This window comes from Vombatus ursinus, unplaced genomic scaffold, assembly GCF_900497805.2.
Source record: "Vombatus ursinus unplaced genomic scaffold, bare-nosed wombat genome assembly UNPS02014867.1, whole genome shotgun sequence".
Classification (NCBI taxonomy): Eukaryota; Metazoa; Chordata; class Mammalia; order Diprotodontia; family Vombatidae; genus Vombatus; species Vombatus ursinus.
The window spans coordinates 2341257-2360211 of record NW_020954645.1 but is presented as its reverse complement, the minus strand read 5'-3'; the positions used below and the strand labels follow the sequence as shown (position 1 = coordinate 2360211).

Genomic DNA, 18955 nt, shown 5'->3' with positions numbered 1-18955 from the left:
TTTCCTAATGCTTCTATGACTACTCTATTTCCTTTTCTGGCCCTTCCTCCATCCATGCACAATGCATTCTCTCTTTGGCTCTCTTTTTTTCTTAATGATCTCATCTGTTCTCTAGTTTCCTCCCAATCCAAATAGGACAAACCCTTTCTAGACTATTTTTCTTAAATCACACCTCAGCTCCAAAACTTTCAAAGTCTCCCTATAGTTTAAAGGATTAAGTCCACACTCTTCAGTCTGGTATTCAAGGTCTTCCACACAAAGATCTTCACTTTATCTTAACGAATATTTATTAAGTCTTTATTGTGTAGGGCACTGGTCAGGGGAAAATTCAAAGTTTAGATAAACTAAGGTCCCAGCCCTCAAGGAGCCTCTCTAGCTCTATTTCTACTATAGAATAATAGATTTAAAGCTCCAAGGAAGTTGGAGCTCATCTAGTCCAACATTCTCACTTTACAGATGAAGAAACAGACCCAAGAAGTGTAAATGATTAGCTTTAGGTCACACTGGCAGTAAGTGATTAAAAACAATTTACCTTGAGTATATATATTGTCTCCCTCAGCTAGAACAGAAACTCCTTGAGAGTAGAAACTGTTTCATTTTTCTCTTTGTCTTCCTTGCACAGAGCCTGGAACCTAGCAGGTGCTTAACAAACACTTGTGTTTTATTGACTAATGAGAGACTGAGGTGGGAGGGACTGCTTTCGAGTCATGGAGTACAAACCCAGGTCCTCAGACTAAATCAAGTGATTTTTCCAATGAACTCTCGCACCTTACTGTCCTTCCATTGTTGAGGCATGTCCTCATGGATCTGTATAATGAACTATTATTAAAGTCTGCTGAGTACTTATCTTTTTAGCCGTTGTTTTTTTTAAGTGGCAGACAACAAACAGAGCCTGTATACATAATTGATGTAACAGAATTAGTCAAGCCAAAATACACTTCTGTAAGTATTCTATTAAACCAAACGGTAAACCACTGGCAGATTACTCCCCAGTCACAGTCTTCCTTCCAGTGAAACTGGCCTCTTGACCATTCTCAGTAGTTAAACCTTCCTTCTCCCAACTCCATGCCTTTGCAAAGGATGATTCTCATGCCTGCAGTGTATTCCCTCCTCACTTCCAACTCTTAGAATCCTGAGCTTCAGCTTAACGCAAATGCCACCCCCCTCTTACCGTAAGCCTTTTCTGGTCCCTCTAGCTGTTAATGCATTCTCTGTCCCCAAGTTATCTTGCATTAGCTTAGGGGTGTGTGTGTGTGTGCCTGTGTTGAAAACTTCCTTGTCAAAAGCATGTTCCTTGAGAATAAGGGATTCTTTCATCTTTGTCTTTGTAGCAACACTGCCTGCATATGGTAGGTGCTAAGTAAATGTTTGTTGGATTGGGTTGAATTAAACGGAACATTTTCAACTGGGAGTTTGATTCAAGGCAGCTTAAATCTGGGCATTACAGTTTAGAAAGGACATTGATAAGCTGGAGAATGCCCAGAGGAAGGAAACTAGGATAGTGAAGGCTAGATGACCCCTTGTTGTGTATGCTGTATGAGTTGGACAAGATGGCCTCTGAACTCCTGACTAACTCTGAAATTCTGTGAAGGAACTCTACTGGAATAAGGGAGTGCCTGAGCTGAGCTTCAAAGGCAGGAAAGGAATCTTAAAAGTAGATAGGAGGAGGTAGTTCATGATAGCAGTTGAGTTTTAGAAATAGTTGAGTATAGTAAGTTTGGGTGGAGTGGATAATATGTAAAGGGGAGGAATGGGAACTAAGCCTGGAAAGGCATCTTGGAACCATGGAAAAGGTCTTTTAATGCTAGGTTAAATGCCAGGTTAATTTTCATGTTATCCTAGGGGCAACAGAGAGCTATGGAAGGTTTCTGAATAGAGGAACAACAGAATCTGATATGTACCTAAAGAAGATTGTTTTGACAACTGCATTAAGGCTGGATTGCAGAGAGAAAAGAATGGAGTTAGGGAAACAATCAGAGCACTACTACAACAGCCCACAAAAATGGTGAGGAGAGCCTGAACAAGAGGGGTGGCAGCATGAGTGGACAGATAAGGGCAGCTGTGTGAGATGGTTTAGGGACAAAATGCAAGAAAAGGGGCTAAAAATAAAATACATGGCCTCAGAGGTCTATCCAAAGTTGCACAAAGTTTGGGTAATAAGCGAGATAAACTAGAGATCCCAACCCAGGGGTGGGGAACCTGTGGCCCTGAGGCCACATGTGGCCCTCTAGGTCCTCAAGTGTGGCCCTTTGGCTGAATCCAAATTTCACAGAACAAATCCCCTTAATAAAAGGATTTGTTCTATAAAACTTGGACTCAGTCAAAAGGTCACACCCTAGGAACTACCCCTGTGACCTAACCCAAGGAGGAAAATCTGCCTTCACTGGTATTACTGAGACTTGGTGAGACCCTTGCCTAGAAGCATATAGTAGGATATATTTTATTCAAAAGAAACAGGATAGGTAAAAGGGGGTAGTGGTAGAATAGCATCATATATTTAAGGCAGGTAATTTCTTGATTTTAATGGCAATTTCATCTTTCAAAAGGTTTCAAAAACCAATAAGGGGAATACCTGTATCTTTTTTTTTCTCCCTTCTTAAACAACAAGAATAAGTTATTTGGGAGGAAATGGGACCTTGTGGGAAAGTGATGGCTCTATCCTACAATGCATAACAGAGAAAAGGAAAATTGGGGTATACTCTGACAGTCACCTTAGATTTTGGAACACTAGTTTTCAAAAAGTGCTGAGAAAGGAAAGGCAGAATCCTAGACTAAAATTGTATAAGAGAAGTCAGTCCAGGAGGAGTGGAATACTCTCAGTAACAAAATTATGAATATACAAAGAGAAACAACTGAGATGAGAGGAGGGAAATTGTTTAAAGAGGTTGATATGGACATGCAGGGATATCATCAACCAACTTAGACTTTGAGAAGTCAAGTAAAGAAGATGGAATGAAGAGCAGGTAATGGAGGATGAAAAAGAAATTATGGCATGGTCCTTAAAAAATTGTGTCAGAAGTTGGTTTGAAAACTGAGGACAACAAAGTTTTCATTGTTGCTTTCTTTTTCAGTATATTGAGGAGAAAAAAAATCAAAGAAGGAATAGGACTGCAGCTCACGGTAGTTGGGACTATGATATGTTAAGGATGCACTAAGGGAAGCTAGATGGCACAGTGCCTGGAGGACTGTGCCTGGAATCAAGAAGATCTGAGTTCAAATCCCACCTCAGACATGCAGTACCTATGTGACCCTGGGCAAGTCATTTAACCTTGTTTACCTCAGTTTCCTCATCTGTAAAATGACCTGGAGAAGGAAATAGCAAACCACTCTGGTATCTCTGCCAAGAAAACCCCAAATGAAGGTCACCAAGAGTTAGACACAACTGAACAATAAAATTATGTATTAAGCATAGTTGTAGGCACTGGGGATGCAAAAACAAAAGTGAGGCAGCTTCTGCTTTTAAAGAACTTACATTCCACTGGATGATATAATATGTTCTCCTATAAATAAATACACAATATAGTCAAAGTAAATACAAAGTGTTTGGGAGTGGGGGAGGGGCATTAACAACTGGGAGAATCCAGAAATGCCTCTTGAATGGGAGGCAGGGTTCCAAGAAGTAGAGGAAATGAGGGAGAATATCTTTCTAGGTGGTCCATCTGATAGAGCAGTGGGCTTGGAATCTGGAAGACTCACGTTCATTCGTAAGTTCAAATCTAGCCTCAGACACTTACTAGCTATGTGACCCCAGTCAAGTCACTTAGCCCTGTTCGCCTCAGTTTCCTCATCTGTAAAATGAGCTGGAGAAGGAAATGGCTATCTTTGCCAAGGAAAAACTCATGAAAAAAAAAAAAAAACTCATGAAGAGTCAGACATGACTAAAACAACTGGACAACAACAAACAAAATCTTTCTTTTGGGGGCCAGCATGAAGGGACGGCAGAGCCTGGTGAATAGTGTCCTGGATTTGGAGTCACAGAGACCTGATTCAAATCCCACTTCCAACACTTATTAGCTATGTGACCCTGGCCAAATCACTTTAACCTCTCAGTGCCTCAGTTTCCTCATGTGTAAAATTCAACTTGATTGGCCTCGAAGGTACCTAAATATATGAGCCTATTAATGTGTGTAAAAGCATGGAGGCAGAAAATGGAATGTGAGTACAGGGCACAGCACAGGTCAGTTTTGTTGGAAAGGAGTAAGAAAGAGGAAACAAAATGTAATCAGCCTGGAAAGATAGGTCGAAACCAGATCGTGAGAGGTTTCAAATGCTATCTATCTAAGAGGCAACAGGGAGCCATTGAAGCTTCTTGCACAGTGGCATGGTCAGTCTTGTGCTTTAGGAATATCAATTTGGCAGCTATGTGAAGGATGTGCTGCAGAGAGGAGAGAGTGGATATAGGAAAACCAATTAGGTTGATATAGGAAAACCACTATTTCAATAGTCCCACTGAGAGATAAAGGCTTAAACTGTGGTTGGTTGGGTGTGATTAGGGAGAACAGGTCAGATACAGAGGGTCAGTAAGAGTGAAGAGTTGAGGAAGTTTTCAAGGTTTTGAACCTGGGTGATTGGAAAAATTACGGTATCCTTGTCTGAAATTGGGAAGTCAGAAGGAGTGGTGAGTTTATGAGAAAAAAACATTTTGGGTCTGAAGTATCTATGAGATGTCCAAGTAGAGATGTCTAGAAGGCACGTGGAGGTGTAAGGATTAAAAAAAATTGTGCTACTAATGTGAAAATATGTTTAATAGGAATGTATATGTATAGCCTATATCAGATTGTGCGCTGTCTTGGGGAGGGTGATGGGAAGGAAGGGGGAGAAAAATTTTAAACTCAAAAGCATATGGAAGTGATTGTTGATAAATCAAAATAAATTAATAAAAAAAAGAATCTTTAAAAAAAGAAGCTTACATTCCCCTGGGAGGAATAACTGACACACAGATTAATAAAGAAAAATAAACTTTCCAAAAAATAAAATTGTGCCAAGGTTTGAAACCTAGGTAACTGGAAGAATGGTGGTGCAGCCTACAACTCAATTTTCCTTTCTTGTTCCCTTTTATCTTTTTTTTTGTTTGTTTTCAACATTCACTTTTATAAGATTTTGCATTCCAAATTTTTTCTCCATTCCTCCCTCTTCTCCCACCTCCCTAAGACAGCAAGCAATCTGATATAGGTTATACATGTACAATCATGTTAAACATATTTCCACATTAGTCATGTTGTGAAAGAAGAATCAACACAAAAGGGAAGAAAAAAACACAAGAAAGAAAAAAACAAAAAAAGTGAAAATAGTCTGCTTTGGTCTGCATTCAGACTCCACATAGTTCTTTCTCTGGATGTGTGTAGCATTTTCTATCATGAGTCTTTTGGAATTGTCTTAGATCATTGTATTGCTGAGAAGAGCTACGTGTACCAAAGTTGGTCATTGAACAATGTTGCTGTTACTGTGTACAGTGTTCTCCTGATTCTGCTTGATTTACTCATCAGTTCATCTAAGTCTGTCTAGGTTTTTCTGAAATCCACCTGCTCATCATGCACAACAGTATTGCATTACATTCATATACCACAATTTGTTTAGCCATTCCCCAATTGATTGACATCTCAATTTCGAATTCTTTGCCACCACAAAAAGTCCCTTTTACCTTCTTGCTCTGAGGCCTGGCTCCCTCCTCATGACACAGCTTTCCTGGCCACCCTTTCCAGCACTGGTTACACTTTCACACATATTCCTTGCCTCACTGGTGGTGGTGGTGTGAGGAGCTGCAATACTTTTTATTCTCCATTTCCACTTTCATGATCTCCCTCTACCACCATCATTCAGTAACTGCTCCTTTGAAGTTTTATTCAAATCATATTTATTACCCAATCAAGATTATGGTAGTTGTTTCCTACTGACCTCCAGGACACTCTCCTTTCCTCTTCCCCAATTCCTGCCCTCACAGTAGGGAATTCAACATACACATCGTTACTCTCTCAAACACTCTAGCCTCCCAATTCCTCAACTTACTCATTTTCCATGACTTACTCCTCCAACCTACCACAGCTACACAGAGAAATGGTATGATCTTGATCTTGCCATCACTCCACAGGGTTCCACTTCCATGTTACTGAGCTCTGAAGTCCTTTATCTGATTAAAACCTGTTGTCATTACACCTCTCCCTCTGCCTTGTAACCCCAAACTTTGTTCATTATCACTATGACATCCAGTTCCTCCACCCCCCAGTTCTTTCTGAAGCTATTACCCTTGAACTGAATATATTGTCCTCCCTCCCCAATCCCTCACCTTTTGGAGTGCCTAACTCTACATTGTCCTCTCCTTTAAGCCTAAGTCTCTTGCCCTCTTATTCTATCAAAAATCTTGCTTTGCCAAGGGCACGAGAGTTACTCTGTCAAATCTTAGCCTTGGATTAATCCCACCAAATGCTACCTTTGCTTCTATTCAAATGTTGCTGAATGAAGTTGGAGAAAATAATGAAATTGTACTGATTGAATTCACTACCAATTAACATTACATAATCCCAACTGAGCCCTCACTAAAGCAAGGCAACATTTTACCACTCCCTAATTGATTTGCTACCTCACTTAACATAGTGGCTTTTCTAAATCTTTCCACCCTTCTTCAACCCCTCCATGACTATCCTCCGCTAACCCTATTCAACTGAGAACCTTGCTTCATATTTCACTGAAAAAAAATTGAGACTATTTACTAAGTTCCCTCTTCTTCCCACCCCAACTCATATCCTTCAGATGCTTTTTATCACCTTCTCCTCTTTCATCTCTTTCTCACAAGAACATATGGCCCATTTCCTGCCAAAGCAAACCCCTCAACGTGCACAAGGGATCCCATCCCAGCCTGTTTCCAACAGCAGATTGTTTCCTCTATCATCCCCTCTCTCTCATTCATCTTCAATCTCTATTCGCTACTGCCTATAAACATGCTGCCTCCCCCATCCTCTAAAAACTCTCAACTGATCAACCCATCCACAATGTCTATTTACTTATAGCTCTCCTCCTTTCTGTTACTAAACTCAAGATCATCTATGATTGATGCCTATGCTTCCTTCCCTCTTAGTCTCTCAACTTTCTGCAGTCTGCCTTCCAATTTTATCATTCTATTAGAACTGCTCTCTCCAAAGTTACCAATGATTTCTTAACTGGCAAATCTAATGGACTTTTCTCCTCATCCTTCTTGACCTCTCTGCAGCTTCTGACATTATCACCTAAAAAAGTCAAGGAGACTCTCTTCTCTCTAGATTTTCAGAATACTGCTTTCTTCCTTTTACCCATCTGATTGCTGCTTTTCATTCTCTTTTGCTAAATCTTCACCCAGGTCATACCCATGAATCCTGGAGGTCTCCCAAGCTCTATCTTAGCCTTTTCTTTTCCCTCTATACTAGACATATCAAAATGGCTATCCTGGTAGAACCTCTTAAACTCAATATGTACAAAACTGAACTCATTATCTTTCCCCCTCTTACCTTGCCCTAAAATTCACCTTCTTCCTAATTTCACTGTTACTGTTAACCACCATTCTCCCAGAAACTTAGGCTTGCAACCCAGGTGTCATCCTCAACTCCTTTCTCTTACTACTCCCCCTCCCCCACATCCAATCCATTGCCAAATTCTGTCATTTCTACTTTTGCAACATCTCTCATTTATGTCCCCTTTTCTTCTCTGACACTGTCATCACCCTGGTCCTCCTAATCTTATACTTGGACTATTACAATAGTCTGCTGGTTGGTTTCTCTGCCATGATTCTTTTCCTACTCTAGCCCATCCTGTGCTCAAATATCAAAATCAGCTTCCTAAATGGAAGGTCTGATCATGTCACTACCACATTCGGTCAACTACAGTGGCTCCCTGTTACCTACAGCAAAAAATATACAACCCTCTATTTGGCTTTTAAAGCCCTTCATAACCTGACCATTTCCTACCTTTCCAGTATTCTTATACCCTACTCCCTGTGATCTAGTCTAATATCGCGATCCTCTTGCTATACTTCACTGATGTCCCATCTTGTGACTCTAGGTATTTTCACTGGCTTTCCTCCTATGCCTAGGATTCTCTTATCTTTATCACCTAGTTTTTTTCAAGTCTCTGCAGAAGTCCTACTTCCTTTTTTTTAAAAATTTAAAAAATTTTTTTTTTTGGGGGGCTAGGCAACCGGGTCACGTGACTTGCCCAGGGTCACACCGCTAGTAAGTAGCAAGTGTCTGAGGCCAGATTTGAACTCAGGTCCTCTTGACTCCAGGGCCGGTGCTCTATCTACTATGTCATCTAGCTGCCCCTTTTAAAAAAATTTTTTTTTTGTTTTTTGCTACCTACTTTCTACAAGAACCCTTTGTCAGTCCTTCTTTCTCTTAGTGCTCCAGTTTTTGGAGGGCCTTTTTCTGTATCCCCAGCTTTAGTGCAGTGCCTGGCAGATAGATGCTTAAGAAATGCTCGTCAATTTGACTTGACTTGGTCACTACCCTTATGAAGTTCACTGTTTAGCAAAGATATGTAAAACATGCATAAATACTGCAAAATACATTAAAAAGTATATTAGAGATGTTCCAATGAAATAAATGCTATTTGTAGGGCAATGGTCATTAACAATGGGGAAAATTCAGGTGGTGTCTTGGAAGTGGCATTTGTGTCAGCTTTTAAGGATGGGCAAGTATTCATTAAATAAATTAAAAAGGGGGAGGGATGAAAGGGGGAGGGATGACATTCTGTGTATAGGGACAGTATGAACAAGAGCATGAAGGTGAGAAAGGGCACAGCATGTTTGAGGAGTCATTTAGCTAGTGCTTAGATTTCATGAAGAGAAAAGAAAAAATGGAAAGATAGGGTACAGCCAGATTGTGGAGGGTCTCAAATGCCAGGCAAAGGAGTTTGAATTTTACTAGGTAATAGGGAAGCACTGAAAGCAGAAGACCAAATGACCATTTTTAGGCATAAAGAAGCTGAGTGTGAGGGGCAGCTAGGTGGCGATGTGGATAAAGCACTGCCCCTGCAGTCAGGAGGACCTGAGCTCAAATCTGGTCTCAGATACATGATACACTCTAGCTGTGTGACCTTGGGCAAGTCACTTAACCTCAGTTGCCTCACACCCCCCCCCCAAGAAAAGTGTGGCATCATAACAAAGAAAAAGGAAGACAGTAGAGGTAGTAGTACCCATTAGGCCATTGCAGTACCTGACACAGGAGGTAACTGAATTTGTACTACAGTGGTTGCAGTAGAAGTAAAGACGGTATGGAGCTGCCCTGGCTGAGGGTGAACCTCAGACATACCTCAGCCTTCTATAATCAGCCTAGCTCCAGGACACCACTGAGCTGTTCCCTGACCCATCATACAAGTCAAAGGACTGGATAGCTGACCTGCTGATACTCCCTACTTTTCTCAAGGATGGTCCAATCATTATTTTTGTCTCTAGGAATGTGACTATCTATTGCCTTAAAAATCTACTCAGAATCCCCATGATTCTGATTTGCAGGATTATGCACAAGCCAAAACTCCCTTCTCCAGCCATCTTGCTACCTCATCCATCATCTTCCAGTGTCCTGATCCTACTTTTCCTTATGCTTTCATTATGCCCTTTAAAATCCTTTAAAATCTACCCTTCATGGTAGAATTCTCCCTGGAAATTACCTTGTATATATTATGCATTTACTTATATGTGTATATGTTGTGCTCCCCACCCCACTCCTACAAGAATCAGAGAGTTCCTTGAAGGCAGGGGCTGTTTTGTTTTTGTTTTGCTTGTTTTTTTGTATCCCAAACACCTATTACAGTGCCTGGATAGTTGTTGTTCAGTCGTGTCCAACTCTGTGACCCCATGTGGGGTTTTCTTGGCAAAGATACTGGAGTAGTTTGCCATTTCCTTCTCCAGTTCATTTTACAGACGAGGAAACTTAGGCAAACAGGGCTAAGTGACTTTCCCAGGGTCACAGAGCTGCTAAGTGACTGAGGCCAGATTTGAACTGAGGAAGATGAGTCTTCCTGATTTCAGGAACAGCATTCTATCTACTTCACCACTTAGCTACCCAGCCTCTGCCTGGTATAGAGCAGGCACTTAATAAGTGCTTATCAAGTTCACCTGAATTGAAAGGAAGGTCAGATGGGACAGTTCACAGTGACAAAATCCACAAGATTTGGAAGTGATTTGGTGAGAAGTGTGTCAAAGGAAAAGAGTCAGGGGTGATATTAAGTTGAATATTTAGGAGTCTCATTAACAAATGGTGACATCAGAAAGAGCACTTGAGGAGGAAAGCTAAGTACTATTTTTAGACAGGTTAAGTTTGAGGTCCAAGTATGACATTTAGGTGGAGATATCTTGTAGACAGCTACAGATAAAAGGTTCAGAGCTGAAGAGATCAGGACCTGAGATTTGGGGGTCATCTGCAAAGAGGTCATAGCTGAAATCATGAGAGTAAATGTGATAGTTAAGGGACAGAGTTTAAAGAAAAACGAGGGCTGCGAAAAGGACCTTAGAGTTCTTATAAACAAGACAGAGACAATGGAGGAGACAGACAAGAAGTATTTAGAGAGGTAAGAATAACCAAGAAGTTGTGATGTTCTGATGCCAAACGAGATCTGGGAGGACAGGGGTAATCAGTAGTGTCAAATGTTTCAAGGGAGTCAAAGAGGATAAAGACAAGGAAAAAAGCCAACCAACCAACCCCCTAGACTTGGTGACTGAGAGAACAATTTCAGTGGACTAGTAGGGGCAGAAGTCAGATGGCAAGGGGCTGAGTGGTGAGGAAGGAGTACTAGATGTCAATAACTTGTGCAATGCAATGTGCTAAGATCTGGTACAAATATGCCATACATTCCTGCTCTTAAGGAGTTTATAATTCAGTAAGGATTAGGATGCAAATGAGAATTGCAATGAGGATGCAGATAAGAGAATTATAGAGTACCATGAGATGAGAAACATAACTCTCCTATAAGGAAGGTGAGTGCTTACATGGAGGGGACACCAGAGCTGACCTGGGAAGGAAGCCCAGGATTCTAGGAGGCTATGGTGAGGAGGGAATACAGGGTGTACAAAGGGGTGTGAGTTTGGAGTTCAGGTTCTAAGGAGGTCAGTTTGCCTGAACAGCTGAATGCTCTATGGAGTGTAATGTGAAATAAATCTGAAAAGGTAGGCTGGAGCCAGTCCATATTTGAGGGACATTCAGTAATTCAGTAGCTAGGGTAAATTAAAAGGGACATGGTTGAGATAAGGCTAGAGAAGTATATTGGAACCACATTATGAAGGGCCTTGAACACTCAGCTGAGGAGCTTGTCCAACAGGGAATTGTCATCAGAGAAGTGGCCTTATTTTGATTAAATGGCATAACATAGCTAAATTACTTTGTAAACCTTAAAGTACTTCATAAATGTTAGTTTTATTATTATTGTTACCTACAAACCTTTAATAGCTCCCTATTGCCTTTTTGAAAGCAGAAGCCAATATTTTTGTATTCGTCTCAAAATCCTGAACACAGATGGTACTCAATACATCATCGTTGATTTGATTTTGCTAGTAACTTTTTTATAGTTTTGAGTAACTAAAGGGATTTTTCAATTTAAAAAAATGTGAATGTTAGAAATGGCATGCTTTGCTGAGATACTAGAACTGCTAACTCTAAGATGTTTTGAAAATGCACATTGTTCCATAAATGGGACATAAAATGCTGAAACTGAATAAGGTAAACTGCCAACCTTAAATCTAATGGCAATGAAAATCTTCAGATGCATCATAAAGGTTCTATCTCCCTCCCCCAAATTTTACTGATTAACTTGATGGCAAACATCTATTCAGTTTCATTTCACTATCTTTGGCACATAGTCTTGACCAACCTTTCCCCCCACGCTATTTTTTTTATGGAGAAAATAAAGCATCACTTTTAAACGTTAAAATCATCAAGCGACAAAAGCAAAAATGATCAAGGTTTAACTAGCTCTTGAGGTCTTACTGGTTTTCTTTTACTAATAAAGCAACCTCCAGCCCCTTAAGCAATTCTGGTTAATGTTATCTTCTTTTCTAATATCTACCTCACAAGGCTATATTGAGAAAAGCACTTGGTAAAGCACTATATGAATGGGAGCTATTATTATATCTATGGGAGACACCGTTAATAACCCTTCTTAGGAAATTACCTCCTTTGCCTGAAGGAAAATACAAGAAAACCCCTTTAGTTTACAATATGGTACAGCTGAGAATTCCTGGGGTCAGGAAATTCTAGGGGTAGGGGACTGAGAGACAAAGCAAAGGCAAAGTCGGGAACATGTGGAGAAAAATGAAATTCCAAAAAGATATTAAGAAAAAGGTGTAATGACGGGGAGATACTTTGGGTAACTAAAGAAAAAGTAGTGCCATTTCAGGTCTAAAGATCAGAAACCTAAAGCCTTAATTTCCACCCTTCCCCTCACTGGTGCAATGGAGGGATCTTCTGTTATGCAGGGACTGGATTCAAATCTTAACTACACCCCTTTCTAACTACCTGACCTTTGGCAATAGACGTCATCTGCCTAGGCCTAGTGGCCCCGACGACCTCTAAGTTTCCCTTCCATTCTAAGTCTCTGGCCCTAGACTTGTCCGGGGACCAGTCCCGTAAAAAGGGCGGAGGAAAGGAATATCACATAACAGTTTAGATTCTTGCCAACTTCCTGGGCTGCCGGATTTCTGAAACAAATTCTTGGAGAGAAAACAAACAAAAAGGCGGCAGCTCGAGGGGAGGGGGGCCGGCGTGCACCGACTTCTGCCCAGAGGGTCCGGCCGCACTTGTCACCCCTCCTCCCTAGAGGAGGAGGAGGACGCGGGGGGGGGGGAGGAAGGAAAGAAAGGGGGGGAGTGGAGCAGGCAACGGTCCAGGGAGGGGGAGGAGGGGGTGTCCAGAGAAAACCAGTAAAAACAATGCCTAACAGCGGACCGACCGACCTCACTGGCGACCCTCCACAGCCGTTCCCCTCCCCCTCCACGAGGCTGCCAACGCTCCCAGGCTGGGGGGGCCCTGCTGGGTGGGAATCGAGGAGAAGGAGAGAAGAAAGGAGTGAAACAAGGAAGGGGAGAAAGAGGCAAGGGAAACAAGGTGGGGGCAGGGAAAAGGAGGGGAATGGGAAGTGGGAGGAAGGGAAAGGAAAGAGAAAGGGGGAAGGGTGGGAAGAGGAAGAAAAGTAGGAGGGGGGGAGGAGGAAGAGGAAGAGGTGACAAGAGGTGGGCGGGGGAGATAGCCCGGGGAGGACGCCGCTGCTCCCCAGGCTCACCCTAGCAGCGGGGCCGGGACGCGTTCTCCGGCTGGGGGCGGGGCGGGGGGGTTGCGAAGCTCGGTTGAGAGCAAGCACGCTGGGATTGGCTGCGCCGCCGGCAGGGGGCGGCGAAGAGCGGCCGGGACTGCGCCAGGCAGCGGGAGAACCCACCTGGAGCTCGGCCGGGGGTGGGCTGCGGAGGTGGTGCTGGGGAGGCACCGTGGCCTGAGCGGCGCCCCGCCCCAGGGCCCAGCCGCCTCCCGCGGCCCACCGGACGGGAGGGGGCGCCCCCAGCTGCGGCCTCCGTCTCCCGTGCGACCCGAGTGTGTATCTCTTTAAGGGGCCGGGGGGGTGGGGAGGAGGCGGCAGCGGCGCCTGCGAGGGGGGCGGGGTGGCTGCGTGTGTGAGCGTCTCTGCCGACGACGCCGCTGCCGCCGCCGCCGCCGCCGCCGCCGGAGAAGCCGCCTCCTCTCCTCCCCCCCTCCCCTGCTTCCCCCTCCCGTCCCCCTCCCCCGTGTCTCCCCTGCCTTCGGGGAGGGGGTTTGGGCCGTCGCCGCCGCTTCCAGCTCTTCCCGATGAAGCAGCAGCAGCCGCTGCCGCCGCCACCGAAGATGGGGGATTTCTATGACCCTGAACACCCCACCCCTGAGTGAGTATCTCTCTGCTCTCGCCGCCGCCGTTATCCGCCTCAGACGCGGACCGGGCGGCGGAGGGGGGGGGTTGGTGGTGGAGCGGTACGTCCGGGCCTAGGGTCGGGTGAGGCCTTCTCCGGGCCGGACAAGCCGGGGCCCGGACGGAGGGCGGGGGGAGTGAGCGCTCCCTGTGACTGGGCGCCGGCGGAGCGCGGGCCCGCTTCTCCTCAGCGGAGCTGGCTGTGCTTCGGCTGGGAGAGTAACGGGGCCTGGGAAGCCGCCGAGCGCGCTCACGGCGGGGGGGCGAGGGTGGGGTGCGGAGCCCCGGGCCTACGGGGCTGCGTCTCGCGCCACGCATCGCGGCGTTGGCCGAGCCGGCTGGGAGGGGGATGAGTTGGGAGACAGGGCCCCAGAGAGGTCGCACGAGCGGTTGGAGGTGCGCGCGGCGGTTTGCCGCTGCGGGGGGCTGGGGGAGGGGGAGGGCAGGGCCGCTGGTGCCTCGCGCCGGGACTCGTGCGGGGCGGTGGAGGAGCGGTTAGAAGCCGCGGGGAAGGTTAGAGGAGAGAGGTGTGGGGGGAGGGGTAGCGGGCGCTCACTTCAGGCTCCGAAGCCCGTCCTGGGCCCCTGGGCGAAGAGGAGTCAGGACCGGCGACTTTTTTCCTTCTTTTCTCGCCTTCTTTCCTTCAGTCCCCGACCCCCACCTCGATCTTCTCTGTCTGCCTCCTTCCAAGGTGTCTTGTCCATCAGGCTTCCCCTCCCTGGCGGCGTCGGAAGAGGAGAAGCAAGGAAGAGCTAGGCCGCAAAGCCCCGGACTCGGTTTGAGTCTGAGGCCGGAGGACGGCTCCTTCAGCCAAGGTGTCTTAGTTGCCTGCAGGAATTACTTAACTTAGTGGATTATGTTGGGAGCCCTACCTTCACCTGTTCCCTATTTCCCTCCTTGGGCAATGTCTCATCCATTATTAGTCGTTCCCCCCCCCGCCCCCCGACCTTATATCATATTCTTTTTCTGCAACTGTTTGTACTGGGGATAAAAATCTTGTACCACTAGGCTTGATGAGAAGATATCACTGAGTTTGTTTTGCTGATGAGAAATGAAGCATAATGTGGGATTATAGTGCATTTTAGGGAATTTTACAGGCTTTCTCCTTGATCCATTTCTAAAGATACACCTGTTAATCTTTCTCCTGGGGGAACTTTGTTCTTAACTTGGGAGAAGAGAGACACACGGTTGCATATTAAACAATATTCAGAAAATTGAAAGACAGTTTTGTTCCAAATTATATCGTCAGTATACTATGCCTCTTAATACTGACCTGAGCAAGGTGTTTCAGTCCCCTTTTCTTCTCAAGACCCACGAAGTTTTGTCTTTTTTCCCCAAAATCCTCCTTAGAACAGACTAGTCATTTTGTAAAGATCGTGCTTTATGGTCCTGTTCTGGCTTATATATACAAATCATCTTAAAAGTGTTAAAGTGTTTCAGCCATCACTTATAGGATTATACTGACTTGAATTTTTTTGCTGTTACTTCTCAGCATACAAAAATCAAGTTACCTCTATATTCAAGGCACTCTGTGAGATCCTAGGGATATAGACAAAAAAAGATAGACTTGGCCCCGGGAGGAGCATACTTTCTAGTTTGAGGGATAATATGAACTCAAATAAATTCAAAGCAATTTTTAAAAAGGAAAGGGTGTTAATAAGGGAACTTGGGAAGAAATCAGGAATGGCTTCAAGTAGGAAATTACACCTGATCTTATGCTTGGAATCTGCCTTTCTTAAAAGGTGTAGGTGAGGAGAAAGTGCACACCAAGAATGGGGCACAAAGGTACAGAGATACGAGATGGTATGTAATATAAGTGATGAGACAGTTAGCAAGCTACTTTAAGTGGCATGGTCAGTGCTAGGAAGGGGAATGGGGGTGGATGCTATAATATGAAACAATGTTGGAAAGGTAAGATAAGTAGGAACCAGATTTTAAAGGGCTTTATGTACCAGTTAGAGCAGTTTGTGTTGTATCCTAGAAGTGACAGGGAGCCCCCCTTTTGAGGTTCTTTATTTACCTTTTAAACTATCTACTAAACCTTATCATCTTTTTTTCCAGTTGTCTAATACTTAACCTTCCAACTTCTGTGATTACAACAGGAAAAGAAACTGAAGGCATCATCCTGAGAGCAGATCTGTCAGTGTCACATATAAATTCTAGTGGCTCCCTATTGCCTCCAGGAAGAAAAAAATAAATTGTTTTAAAGACTAAATGGTTTTTAAAACCTTTCACAATGTCACCCTGATTCAATTTTCCATTTTGCTTTGTGAATTGTGTGCTGAACTTGGAAACAGGAACACCTGAGTTCAAGCAGGCTCAGTGACTCTGGCCAAGTCACTTAACCTCCCTCAGCTTCAGTTTTTTCATTTCTGAAAAGGGTGTAATAATAGTAACATGCCCACCCCCCAAGTATTGCTATGAGGAACAAGATAACATGTACAAAAATTACATATTTACAAAACATTAAACACTATATGCATGCTAGCTATTACTAAGTTGAATCAAGAAAATTGATTAAGCATCTGTTATGTGTCAGGCACCTTGCTAAGATTTGGTGATTCAAAGACAGGTCACAGCAATGCCAGTTCTTGTGGAGCTCACATGATGAAAATGCTGTCTAGCCAAATATTTTCTCTGCTCCTCACATATAGCATTCCATCTTCCATCTCTGACTTTCTTCTGGTTGTCCACCTAAGCAGCTAAGTGGCACAATGGAGAGAGCACAGGGCCTCAAGTCAGGAAGTTTTGTGTTCAAATTCAGCCTCAAATGATTACTAGCTGTGTGACCCTGGACAAGTCACTTAACCTTTGCTTTAGTGTCCTTAGCTGTGAAATGGGGGAGAATAGCATCTGCCTCACAGAGTTGCTGTGAAGATCAAATGAGATAATACTTGTAAAGCACTTAGCACAGTGCCTAGCACAAGTTGTTCAGTCCTGCCTGACTCTTTGTGATTCCATTTGGGGTTTTCTTGGCAAAGATACTGAAGTTGTTTGCCATTTCCTTCTCCAGCTCATTTTACAGATGAGACTGAGGCTAACAGTGTTAAGTGACTTGCCCAGGGTCACACAGCTGGGAAGTGTCTCGGGCCAGATTTGAACTGAGAAAGATAAGTCTTCCTGACTTAAGGCCTACCACTCTATACACTGTGCCATCTATTAATACATGCTTGTTTCCTTGTTGTCCTTGTTCTCCTTCTCCCTCATTCCCCCCCCCCACAACGTGTAATACACTCCATGTTCACTTCAGCTTTAGTAGAATTGTTCCTTTCCTTTGTCTCCTAATTTCCACATCATCCCGCCCCAACTGCTAGTGCCTTCCATCCATCTTTAATTACCTTGTGTTTATTTGTATTTATTCTTTATTTTTAGTCTGTGTATATTTGTATTTGGACTTGTTTCCCTGTTAGAATGTAAGCCACTGACAAGTAAGGATTGTTTCATTCTTTGTATTTGTATTCTAGCACCTAGCACAGTGCCTGGGCTTAATAAATGTTAATGATTGATTTGGTATTGAGTCCATTCAGAATAAAAATAATTGGTCCTGTCCCTCTTTAATCATCCAGACTTGGATGTTTAAACAGTGTAAGGATATTATATTGACAAAGATTTTACACTTTATCCTCTAGAACATCTTTGTCCTAAATAACTTTTGCATGATTTGTTTAGCTGAGCACAGTGCTTGGCACATAGCAGGCCCTTATTAAATGTTTGTTGACTGAGCTTTTAAGATAGTACAGAACCCCATTATATCTACATTTTTCAGTTTTCAGTGCAGTAGTGGTAGATGTACTATATAGCAACATATAATCTAGTCTATGGTCTGGTGGAAGGCACTTCTTAACAGTTTTACCCAAGCAGAAGTTTGGGATTCAAATTCTTGAGGGGGAAACATTCTGTGGTGTCTTTTTTGGTTGGTGGTCCAGCATAAAGGACCATTGAACACTAATCTGTGTGGTGTTTTGAGGGGAGAGGAGGGAGGTACTTTTTGTAGAGTAAAGAAAAACTGGGAAATGCGGACTTAACCATAGCAATTTCATGACTATGGTACTGCTACTCTTTCCCTTATACCTCCTCAAATCAGTTGGGCCAAGGGACGTTACTGTGTCTGCTGTGTATGTGACATGTAGTGAGTAATCACTGGGAATCAGGGATCAGAAAACGTTTCTTTAAAGAGCTCACTTTCTAGTTGAGGTAGCAATAAATCAACAAATATTTATTAGATACTGTGTAGGAGATATGCTACGTTCTGAGGATAAGAGGACAGAACTGAACTTTTTCTTCAAGGAGGTTGCACTTTAGTTGGATAGTACATCATTTATACAAATGAATATAATGTACATGAAAAACTATGTGATAAATAATTGATACATAGAAGTAGGACAATCAATAGTAAAAGAGAAGAACATGCCAGCTTCAACTAGGGTAGTTAGGGAAAACTTTAAGGAGGTGAGATTTGAACTGGGGCTGTGCATGAAGTCTGGGTAGGATTTGGAAGGAATAGGGGAAGCTTTTGTAAACAAGTACCTTTTTTAATCTGCAGTATTGGTAGAGAATTTCATATTGTCTTGTAGTAATATTCCTGTGAGGGTTGTTGCAAGAAACTGAAGTTTCTTGTTGAAATGTTGTTTATTTAGGAAAATATTTGGTGGCTGAACTTTCTATGTCCACTTAGATAAATGTGAGTGTAGACTTTCTTTGTATGGAATCATCTGAGACAGTAATTTTGTTTCAGGTCAAAAGCTACAGTCACCTGAAATCTATCTGCTTACATCAGGGAAAGCAATGAGGATGGTCAGCCTACCATAATCCATATGTATGTAATGCAAAAAGAAAACCTTAATTATTATAAAAAATATTTTAAAACCATGCTAGTTACTGGGTCTTATTCAGTGTGGTTTCCAAAATGTAGCTGATTGGTAAGTATAGATTAAAAACAAACCAAGAGGATATTTTATGTTATCAAGGAAGATTACTTCCTCCAAATATAGCACCCTCTACAAAACAAAGAATATCTCTCTGCTGACTTAAAATGGAGCTTTTTTGAGTGTGTATTTTTCATAGA

At 43.2% G+C, this 18955-nt stretch overlaps 2 protein-coding genes across 4 annotated transcripts in view; one reads left to right on the top strand and one right to left on the bottom strand.

The window, feature by feature from the left end:
- The window catches only part of LOC114028018 (tubulin delta chain-like), an 80060-nt gene extending 66616 nt beyond the window's left edge, over window positions 1-13444 (bottom strand). The window contains exon 1 of the mRNA XM_027842199.1: window positions 13390-13444. The gene's annotated coding sequence lies outside the window, so the exon portion shown is untranslated. The remainder of the gene's footprint in view (window positions 1-13389) is intronic.
- A 275-nt stretch (window positions 13445-13719) lies between these two features.
- Window positions 13720-18955, top strand: part of SETD2 (SET domain containing 2, histone lysine methyltransferase) — a 142714-nt gene continuing 137478 nt past the window's right edge. For 2 of the 3 annotated variants that reach the window (XR_003567319.1, XR_003567320.1), the window contains exon 1: window positions 13720-13867. Coding sequence is in view for 1 of the 3 variants with exons in the window: in XM_027842146.1 (XP_027697947.1) it covers window positions 13794-13867 (74 nt within the window). In the remaining 2 variants the exon portion in view is untranslated. The remainder of the gene's footprint in view (window positions 13868-18955) is intronic. The other variant, XM_027842146.1, reaches the window with a different exon arrangement.